General features: G+C 44.6%; 1 protein-coding gene across 1 annotated transcript in view; it reads right to left on the reverse strand.

Moving 5' to 3' along the window:
* LOC102861272 (ADP-ribosylation factor 2-like) overlaps positions 1 to 8,014 on the reverse strand; it is a 16,374-nt gene extending 8,360 nt beyond the window's left edge. Inside the window, exons 1-2 of the mRNA XM_006897815.1 lie at positions 7,867 to 8,014; positions 2,901 to 3,011 (exon numbers count right to left, since the gene is read on the reverse strand). Coding sequence (XP_006897877.1) covers positions 2,901 to 3,011; positions 7,867 to 8,014 — 259 coding nt within the window. The remainder of the gene's footprint in view (positions 1 to 2,900; positions 3,012 to 7,866) is intronic.
* Positions 8,015 to 10,893: the final 2,879 nt, after the last annotated feature.

Here is a 10,893-nt window from a genome sequence, read left to right on the forward strand (position 1 = left end):
GAGAGTTTGTAAAAACAAGACCAGCACTGCAGGAGAAACTCAGAGATGTCCTTCTTACAGATATACCACAGAAAGCTCCATGGTCTAAAATAATTTAAATTTTAATCTATATATAAGTGAAATCCACATACTGTTTAATGTCTTAAAGAGAGCCAAAAGCTATTACCAAGTTCTGTCACTTCAACATACTGATGAAGACAATTTAAAAAAAAAAACAAAAAACAGCCTGACCTTTGGGAAGCTGGCAGAAAAAACAGGGGACAGCATCCAAAACTGCTCATGGTTGAGACATTTGGACCTGCCAGAGACAGCAAATCTATCCTGCAAATACAGCTCTCCTCCAGTTACTGATTTCACAGTCTGGTCTAAATTACCCAGCCGGGTGTTCCAGTGAAGCCAGTTCCCTGCCACCCAAGCAATAGTTACTGAAACTTTGTAAATGAGGCGTGGTATGAGCAGAAATTTAAAAACAAAAAGGCATTTGCCTTGGGGTTGAATGTAACAGCTCTGAATAGGCAGAGCATTAGGGATGCAGCCGGAAGGTGAGGTAAACCTCATACAATCTGAGCGCTCATCTGAGTGTCTTCAATTCTCACATTGAAGCCCAAAGGTCCAGCACAGCAAGCATTATCTCCATTTTCTAGATGCTGAAGCTAATACAGGAGAGATGACATAACGCTCCCAAGGTTCCATGGCAGATTTGCGGGCCAAACTTACAGTTTCTCGTTTCATTAAACGCTGAGAAATCACAAAGGTTTGCACAACTTGGAAACTGCTAATCAAAAGGGCATTTTGAGTATCAAAAGAGTGATGCCTACAATGGCCTGAAATGCAAATATAAAAATCTATAAGTCAAAACAATAACAATTAAAAATCCATGAGTTATCATGAAAGTTACTAAAATATCAAGTCCTATCACTGAAAATTGAGAAAAGGAAAAAAAAAAGAATAAGCCTTTGTCTTCCCTTTCCTGTACAAATTATATTTCAGGGAAACAAAATACCTGATGAAGAAATTCTCTGTGTAGAAGGATTTCAGTTATTAAACATAGAAGAGATGATAAGACTTAGAAAATCACCACTTAGTTAATTTCTAATGAAATAATGTATATAAACAAATAATCCTCAACGGATGCTAAAATCACTGAGCGAAAGTCAGATAGGCTTTTTTTGGGGGGAATATCATCTGAACTAACAAATGAATTTTAGTATCATGGAAACAGTAGCAATCACATTCTATGTTAAGGTGTGATGTGATAGGAAAATACTCAGCCCACTTACAAAGTGCTTTTGCCCCAAAAACATGAAGCAAGAACACGAAGTTGAGCCTATAACTGAGTCCCCAGAACTCATTTATAGGGAAGCCACAGAGAAATGGAACCACAACAGCAAAGCAAACGCCACAGCAAAAGCAGTTACCCAATTCCATAACGAGTGTCAAGGACTGAACTATGCTCCCCCAAGGAGGAGTCAATTTGTTTACAACACAATTCTCAGTGGGCCAGCAGTTAGGTAACGTGGCAGCTGAAAGATTCTCCATGACCTAGTAAGCCTGTTAGTCAGAAAAGGAGTAAGGTCAGGTGGCCTAGTGGTAAGAAACTGCACTGCAATCCCAATAGCATGCAGTTCGAATCCACCAGCTGCTCTGAAGGAGAAAGAGAGACAATCTCCTCCAATGGTATTTACTGCCTCTGAACACCTGCCGGAAGGTCAGCTATGAGTCGGTTCCAATTCAACGACAACACAACAGCAGCAACACAATACTCGTAACCCAGCACAGTCCTGAGACATGTAAGGGGAGTTTTCCTAAAGTGTGGTCTGCAATACCTTTTATTTTACAACAGATGAAAAGAAAGAGAGGCGAGAGGCAGCAAACTTCAGTATAACCGAGTAAGAAGATCCATGGAGCAGAACGTGTGTCCTTTGGACCAGGGTCCCTGCGTGATGAGCCTCATCAAGGAATGCCGGGCCTACGCACACTGCAAGGAGACGAGGGCCTTCCTCCAGACCTGACAGTGAAGCAAGCCACCTCCAGGGCCGGCATCCTGAGCTCAGATTCCAGCCTCCTAATTAATCCATGGAAGAAGGAGGTTCTACTTTTGTTAAAGTCACACATCTGTGGCACCTCCATTAAAACAGCAGTAGAAAACGAAGACACTGGGATTCACATCTAATACAAAAACCAGGACAAAAAGAACATAGGAGGTAGCTGAGGAAATTTAAATAAGGACTGGGTGCTAGACATTAAAGAAATATTATCTTTCTAGCTATGATTAGAAAGCTGGACAATAACTAGGGAGGACAGAAGGAGAATGGATGCCTTTGAGCTGTGGTGCTAGAGAAGAATATTGACTGTACCATGGACTGCTAGGAGAACAAAGAGGTCCGTCCTGGAGATGGTGAAACCAGGCTGCTCCTTGGAGGCAAGGATTCTGAAGCTCCATCTGACATACGCTGGGTATGTTGTAAAGAGGGACCAGTCCTTGGAGAGGGACATCATGCTTGGGAGAGGGAGAGAAAAGCGCAGGAGAGGAAGACCCTTGATGAGATGGATTGACTCAGTGACTGGGATAATGGGAGTAGGTGAGTCAGAGACAATAAGGTTGGTTCAGGATAGAGCAGGGTTCAGAGCTGTGGTACATAGCAGGCTAGTGGAGCACCTAACAACAAGTTATGATTAGTAGCATGTAGATCACATTTCAATCTTAGGAATGAATACTACAGGATATATTAGTAAAAGGGCATCCGGTCTGGATTTGCTTAGACACATTCTGGGCACTGGGAAAACTGTCTACAGAAACTGGACAATGGGACAAGCATGGGGGGTTCACTGCTTCAAGTGTCCACCTTTAGACACATTCATAAAACCAGTTTCAAGGCTACAGATGTGAACACATTTACCTTGGGTATTTTGGAAATAATGTCGCCACAAAGGCCTGATTTTGTCCTGGCCGCCAACATCCCAGACAGTGAAGCTGATATTTTTATATTCTACTGTCTCCACATTGAAACCTGAAGTGGGAAGATAGGGAGAAACGATTAATTAATACTTTTCTGGTTGAACAACTCAAAATAATTTCAAGCAACATTTGGCAAGACACTTAATTAGCAAAGCAGCTCGCCAGGCTAAGATCTGTTATCTCAAAAAATAGACCATGTTCGTTTGCGCTCCCAATCATCACAAAAGTCTCAAACGTCCCCTCTCTCTGCTCTTCAACCACCTCTCTCCTTCCTGTGTGAGACAGACTGCAGAGCACACATCCAAGCCAACTGACACCGTCTGGCAGGACGGACTTCCACATCAACCCACTGCAGAAACCTGCCTTCACCAGCCAAAGCCAAACCCAATGCCAGAGTCCATTCCTGCTCGCAGTGACCCTGGCAAGGTCCTGCCCACAGGGGTCTCCTCGGCTGTAAATGTTTCAGATGCAGAGAGTCAAGTCACCTGTCTCCTACAGAGCAACTGGCAGGTTCAAACTGCATATCTTAGATGCTAGCAACCACGCATCTAATCACTGCACTGCCAAGGTTCTTTACCTCATCACACCCCCGCTTTTCTCCCGTCCTCTCTGGAATAAAGGAAGGGGCAAATATATACGGCCAATTCCCTCTGCCTACAGATTGGATCCAAGTAACCCATGCCTGGAACCCTTTACTATTATTATTCTGCCCCCCAAACTGATTTGCTTCAACCTATCTCAGAATGCTTAGCTCTCCTCCACATTTCAAAAAAAAATTCTTTCTTTACTTCAAACCCGCTATTTGTAACGTGTGAGATCCTGAATCACCTCACAGAGAACTATCTGGCCTTGGTTTCCGACTGAGGTGCATTTTTTGCAATCAAGACCTGGGAGCACCCTGAAAAGATGGATTGACACAGGAACTGTAACCATGGTCTGATAGACCACGAGGCCAGCGTGGTCCAGGTCAAGGTTGAGTCTGTTGTTCATAAGGTTGCAGTTGGCTCAATGGTACCTAACACCACCACCAACATACTCTACACAAGAAGTTCTGTGCTAGCAAGTGGGAGCTGGTCGATCCAGAAGGACCCCATGATCAGCTAACCTCAGGAAGGAAAAGGGCACGATTCAGTCAGGCAACCCCCAGTGAGTCCCCAAGCGTGACTATGCAGTGGAGCCAATAAGAGCTCTGGACATGGAAGGAAGTTCCAGGAGCTCAGTGGTTGGTGAGCCATCAGGGAACGGGGGAGAGGAGCACATCTCTTAGGACATGGAAGCTTGGTGCTGGGACACCCTGAGGCCTTGCTCTGCTTCTTCATTTGGCTTCTGGGTTAAAAGAAATCTGTAGTTTTAGGTATGATACTTAGTGGGTTCTGTGAGTCATTTCCGTGAATGGGAGCCGGCGGGGCAGACGAGGGGCGTTGTGCAGACTCTCAAGCTGCCAGCTGGCATCCTGAAGGCCCCAAACCAGGTCAAACGAAGGCTGGGACGCTGCACAGACTCCTCCAGCCTGTGACTGGATCCTGCCTGCTCGACAGTCTGAGTCTGAAGACAGTGACTTTTTTTCATTTGTGGAGCTAACCGAGCTCCAGGCGGCGAGGGCCAGAGGGAGAGTGTCACAGGGGGCTGGTGCCAGGCTGCTTGGAAGTGGAAAAGTGGTGATTCAACCCATTTTCACAGAGTTAATTGATGTCTTTTTTCCCCCCTTCTTTCAAATCTCTTTCAGATCAAACTTCTCTAAGCAGTTCAGGTATATTCACTCCCCCCACGATTGTGTGGATCCCCTGGGCTTGCCCCCACAGCTGCACCCTGGGCTCTGAGTTAGATCTCTCTCCTGGTGGGCTTTCGTCTCACAGATCATGTCCTGTTGGTAACAACAGTGCTTCCAGAGGGCACAGGCCAAAGGCAAAAGTGATTGTCAAATTTTTGCTTGAATTATGGAACTGCCAGAGTCCCAACAGCCCAAGCAAGCCGTGTGACCCAGCTCAGTGTCTGCGGGAGGGGCCTGCACAACTGAGTAGACACTGAGGATGTGATTCACTGGGGACTTGTAATTTAACAATCTGTCACAAGGTCTAACTTTAACTAATTCATCAAATATACACTAGCCAGGGACCACATGCCAGGCATTTTGCTAGTCCCTGGTGACAATGGCAAATAAGACAGACCTGACTCCTGTTCTTATTTAGACAGTTGGAAGGAAAAAAGATGATGTTTAAGCAATTGCAAAAGTGCTGAGGGTTACTAACAACTTAAGACTGCTAAGGTACCTTTTAAGAGGCTAATACCAGTCTAAGAGGTCAGGAAAAAGTTTACCATTTTTGTAAAATGAGACCAAAACAATGAGCTGGCATTAGCTAAAGGGGGAGGGGACCAAGGAGGAAGGCAGGGAGGCATTGCACAGGGAGGAAGTGACAGAGAAGAGTTCCGAGCACTGTCTACTGCAAAGTTAGCCGCAAACAGCAAGCACAGAAACTTAACAAAAATATTCACCAACATCTTCAAAGAAATGCTATTTTTGCTTTTCCATATGCATGAAATAATATATATACACACACATTATTTTCATAAGGGAAGAAAATAAAATTATCGTGATGTTTTCATTTTAGGTTTTCATTTTAAATTGTTGGCAGGCATTAGTATCCTCCATCTGGCTTCCTCCTTCAAACTACAATCGCTAAAGCTACTGGACACTTGGAAACTGAAAAGAAGCACCAGGACTTGATCTTTTGGCCTCTGTGCCTAACCCAACACTCAGAAAAGGAATGACCGTCACTTGTCATCCTGTGACACTTACCCTTATTCGGGAGTCTGGTTCTAGAAGAGGTTCACATGGCCAAATTAGGATTTATCAAAACTCCCTTTACAAATCCCTTAAATAAGCATAGCACTAGACTGCAGGAAGACAAATGCAGCCAGATTTTCCTCCAGGCCTGGAACGAATAAATGTCTTCAGCTGGACATTAATTCAAGTGACTGGCTTGAGCCAGTTAATTTAAAAAAAAAAAACCCCACAAAAATTGTCCTGCAACTTGAAACACTAGAGTTGCACTTGGTGGGGAGAGGTGCTCCCTCTGAGCCAGCGGGAACAGCGTAACTGAGGTAACTGCAGGTTACCAGCTCTCACGCCAAGCTTCGCTGCGACACAGCCTGGCTGACAATAACCCTAAATGTGGTGTAGGGGCTGATTCTTCAAAATGGTCAAAATGGCTTTCCAAGGACAATGCCTTGGACTTCACCACGTGACTGGGAGGGAACATGCAAATAAGGTGTATACACTAGTTGTGATGCGAATGGTCAGTTTTGCCATCCTGCCAGGTTCAAATTGAGCAGATTTAGTGGCAGAAAACGAGACTATTTCTACCAGCAAGAAAGGACTCAGGAATGTAGCTCTTGAGATTTCCTCTGCAGTCGAATCAAGACAAGAACAGGAACAGTGGGAAAGCAGACACTGATATGAAAGGAGCTATTCTGGGGCTGCTGCCCCTCAGAACCAGGGTCAGGGCCTTTAGTCCAAGCTTAATGAAAGACCAAGGACCAAGGGTGGGGGACATCGTAACTGGCAGGACTAAGAAGTTTTTTTAACACTGTTTTTCAACACTGAAGGTCAAAGGGCCTGTAAGCACACCTGAGAAGTGGTCGGGATTAAAGAACTGCATCCTGTTTCCAACCTGAATTGTATACTGTTCACTTCTCAAATAAACGCCATAAACAGGAGTATGGTCTCTGAGCTCTGTGTGGCCACTACAATGGACTATTAGACCCAGCAGAAGAGCAGCATGAGCCCTAGGAGGGCAGATGGTGGTAGAACTGGTAGAAGTACGTACAGGGGTGTGGGGTTATTTCTAGTCTCATGGGAACTGGGTTTATGCTAAGGATAGTGTGGATGGTGGGGTCAGTGGAGGTCAGATTCAGGTGTCCCTGTGCCCAGAGCACCCTCTTTGCTAACAGACCGTCATCGGGTTGATTCTAACTCACAGAGACCCTGTATGACAGCAGAACTGTCTGCAGGAGTTCCTGGCTGTAAGCCTTTATGAAGGAACTCCGGTCACCTAGTCCACAGGTAGCTGTGCTGCTGACCAAAGACCACGTGTCCCTAGCAGTTCGATCCACCCACGTCTCCTGGAAGAAAAGATGGGCAATCTCATCCCTTGTGATTTACAGCCTCAGAAAAGCCGCTGGGAGGGTCAGCTATGAGTTGGTTCCAATTCAACAGCAATAAGAACGAATGAATGTGAAATTTTCACAAAAGCAAACCATCTTCTACGTCTCCTAAAGTGGCTCAATTCACTGCCACCAAATTGGTTCCAATTCACAGCAACCCTCTGCCAGGACTCGGAGGCTGTAGATCGCCACAAGGAGGCTGCCTGTCTTCCTGAGGAGCGGCTGGTGGATACAAACTGCTGGAGATTCAAGGCCTTTGGGTCAGCAGTGCAACTTGCTATGGACCCGCCACCAGAGCCCACTGCAGAGCAGCTAGTGGGTTTGAAATGCTGACCTTCAGGTTCACTGTCAAAGGGTTTAACCAATGCACCACCAGAGCTGAGGAACATCACACATAACTAACTGTCCTCATGGCTTTTGTTTGGTGTTTATGGATTTTATTTAAATTTCATTCTGGTGAAAATGCCTGCAGCGTTGAAGCACTATTCTTTCTTTTTTTGCCCAGCAGGTAAGAGTTAGATTTGCCTAATCTAACTGCATTCAAATAACTCCCCCGTGCAGCTAGCAATGCGCTACAGATGCTGAGGGTAATTAGAAAAATATGTACAACCTGGTTTCTGTCTTCAAAAAATGTACACTCTAAGGGGGGACAAGATTTTCAAAACAGGATATTCAAGAGTAGAAGTACGAAAAGAATAACACACTGAGGTGAGAAAATGATCTTGCGCTGGTAGCTAACATACCTATTGTGGGGATCGTGGTCACAATCTCTCCCAGCTTCAGTTTATAGAGGATGGTGGTTTTTCCGGCTGCATCCAAACCCACCATAAGGATTCGCATCTCTTTTTTTCCAAACAGACTCTTAAAAAGCTTTTCAAAAACGTTCCCCATTGTAACTGAATTGTCACCTAAATAGGGAGGGGGAGAAAAATTAAACCAGGTCATACAGAAATAAAATGCAAATCTCCATTCCTGGCTGCTCCTAGTAAAAAGGCAATCTGGCCAATAGAGAATAGAGACTCTTGCTTTCAAAGGCAACTTCAACTAAGTCTTTGTCATGCCTTCCAGAGAATTCTCTTTCCCACTGGAGGATGTGAGTGGGATAATGCACAAGCAGAGCCTCAGTGCTCAACATCACTGCCACCACGGTGACAGGCCTTAGTCACGTTCAAGATCGAAAGGATGACACAACAAAGAAGTCAACACTTCCTTCTAAACTCTCATAACATGGAAGTCTGGAAGCGGAGAACTAGTTTTATACAACATGAAGACCCGTCAGTAAAGCAGGCAGGTTAAAGAACAAGATCCCTTAGAAATTTAGTAGTTGCCACGATCTTGTGGCATCCAGTAGTCTATCAGACTGATCATCTTATTTGCAACCAGTTTTTCCAATTTTTTACTGAGGTACAATATACATACAAGTACAACTGTAAAGCCTGATGAATTTTCTTAATTCAAATACAGTGTAACCCAAGGCACAGATGACTCTCACCAACCCAGATCTCCTGGCAGTGCTCACCAGTCCCTATTCCTCCTAAAGAATAATCCCAATACTGACATCTTTTTTTTTGTATAAAAATTATTTATTTATTTATTTATTTATTCTTTTTATGTGTGTATCATCAAATTGGATCTGACTGGTACAGGAGGTTATTGTTCCTCCTTCTTCAGCAGAGCATCTGGTGGATTTGAACCACACACCTCTGGGATTGCAGTGCAGTTTCCTGCCACTAGGCCACCAGAGCTCGCCTAAAAATAATTTTTAATTGTGTTTTAATGAAAGTTTACATGAAAGTTGGATTTTTCATTCATTCATTGTTGCATATTTTTCCCTCCCTTCCCCTCCCCCCACCAATACTGACTTCTACCTGAATATACACACAGTATTTTTCTTTCTTTGCTGTACCTATGGTGGGATAGATAAAAGAAGGTAATAGTAAAGTCATACTGTTGTTGTTGTTGTTATGTGTCGTCGAGTCACTTGAGACTCATAGCGACCCTGTGTACAATAGCCCTAAACTCCGCTCTGTCCTGTGCCAATCTCACTGTCTCTGACACACCCATCCTGATTACCTCAGTCACTGAATCAATCCACCTCATAGAAGGCCTTCCCCTCTTCACCATCCCTCCACCCTCCCAAGCATGATGCCCCTCTCTAAGGACTTGTCCCTCCTTACAACATGTCCTAAGTATGTCAGACGAAGCCCCAGAATCCTTGCCTCCAAGGAATAGCCTGGTTTAACCCTCTCCAGGATGAATCTGTTTGTTTTCTTGGCAGTCCATGGTACATTCGATACTATTCTCCAGTACCACAGCTCAAAGGCATCAATTCTCCTTCTATCCTCCTTAGTCATTGCCCAACTCTCTGATGCATAACAAGTGACTGCAAAGACCACAGCCTGTATCAGACACACTTTAGACTCTAGAGTGACACCATTGCTCTTCAGTACCCGGGAGAGGTCCCTAACAACAGACTTTCCCATCGCAATATGTTTTTTGATTTCCTGGTTACTGGTGGCAAGAGTGTTGACCATGGAGCCAAGCAGACTAAAGTTGTTAACAATCTCAATCTCTTCACCATCCATCCTGATTCTGTCAATTGGTCCAGTGGTGAGAATCTTTGTCTTCTTGACATTGAGCCTCAATCCATATTGAAGGCTGCAGTCCTTGACCTTCTTCAGCAAGCATTTCAGGTCCTCCTCAGTTTCAGCAAGCAGGGTTGTGTCATCTGCATAACGCAGATTGTTGATAGATCTTCCACCAATCCTGACGCCACACATCTCCTCATAGAGCCCAGCCTCCCGGATAATCTGTTCTGCATACAGGTTGAAAAGGTATGGAGATAGGACACATCCCTGGCATACACCTTTCCCAATTTTGAACCATGCAGTGTTTCTCTGCTTTGTTCTGACGACTGCCTCTTGGTCCAAGTATAGGTTTCACATGTGTTTCAAGTGTTCTGGGATTCCCATTCTTCTCAGAGTCAGCCATAGTTTGTTGTGATCCACACAGTCAACTGCCTTTGCATAATCAATGAAACACATATATATATATATATATATACACATTCTTCTGGTATTCCCTGCTTTCAGTTAAGATCCATCTAACATCAGCTACAATATCCCTCATACCATGACCGCTTCTAAACCTACTAACCTTGCAGAAATCTACTTTAGGGGTCCCCCGCAGCTTGCTAACAGGTTACAGAGTTTGAAGACTGAACTTGAAGTGCTAATTAAAAGTAGAACCTGCAACCAGTCATCTAAAGTCCAATTACGTCTCTTACTGTCCAGAAAAGAGAAGATGTGCTGAAAAAAATCCAAAGGACTAATGGCCCATGCAAACCTCAAATTCGATGCTCCTCAAGCCAGAAGAGCAAGATGGGGGCTGGCTACCACTGCTGACCACTCTGAAAGGATTGCTGAATAAGGTCCTGAGCAGAGTAGGGGAACATGTAGGACAGAACTCAAACCCATGGCAAGGTGGGCTAGAGGCTTACTGATGGGGCAAACTGGTGGCACCCCTACCTACAGGGCTCCAAAGTCATCCTTGAACCTGGAACAAAGCTCATCCCTGTGGTTCAACTTACAGCCAATCAATCAACAGGCTTACAAAGTGACCAGTAACACTAGGAAGACATTCACTCCTTAAAATAATAAATCACGTTAGATTGAAAGTGCAGCCATTGCACGAGGATGAAGCCCTGAAGACAGGAAAGGGTATGACAAAAGGAGTAACGAAAATGAGAACTACTGGGCGAAAGGGCAACT

This window comes from Elephantulus edwardii, unplaced genomic scaffold, assembly GCF_000299155.1.
Source record: "Elephantulus edwardii isolate Elephantulus edwardi_28Jun2011 unplaced genomic scaffold, EleEdw1.0 scaffold00216, whole genome shotgun sequence".
Lineage (NCBI taxonomy): Eukaryota > Metazoa > Chordata > Mammalia > Macroscelidea > Macroscelididae > Elephantulus > Elephantulus edwardii.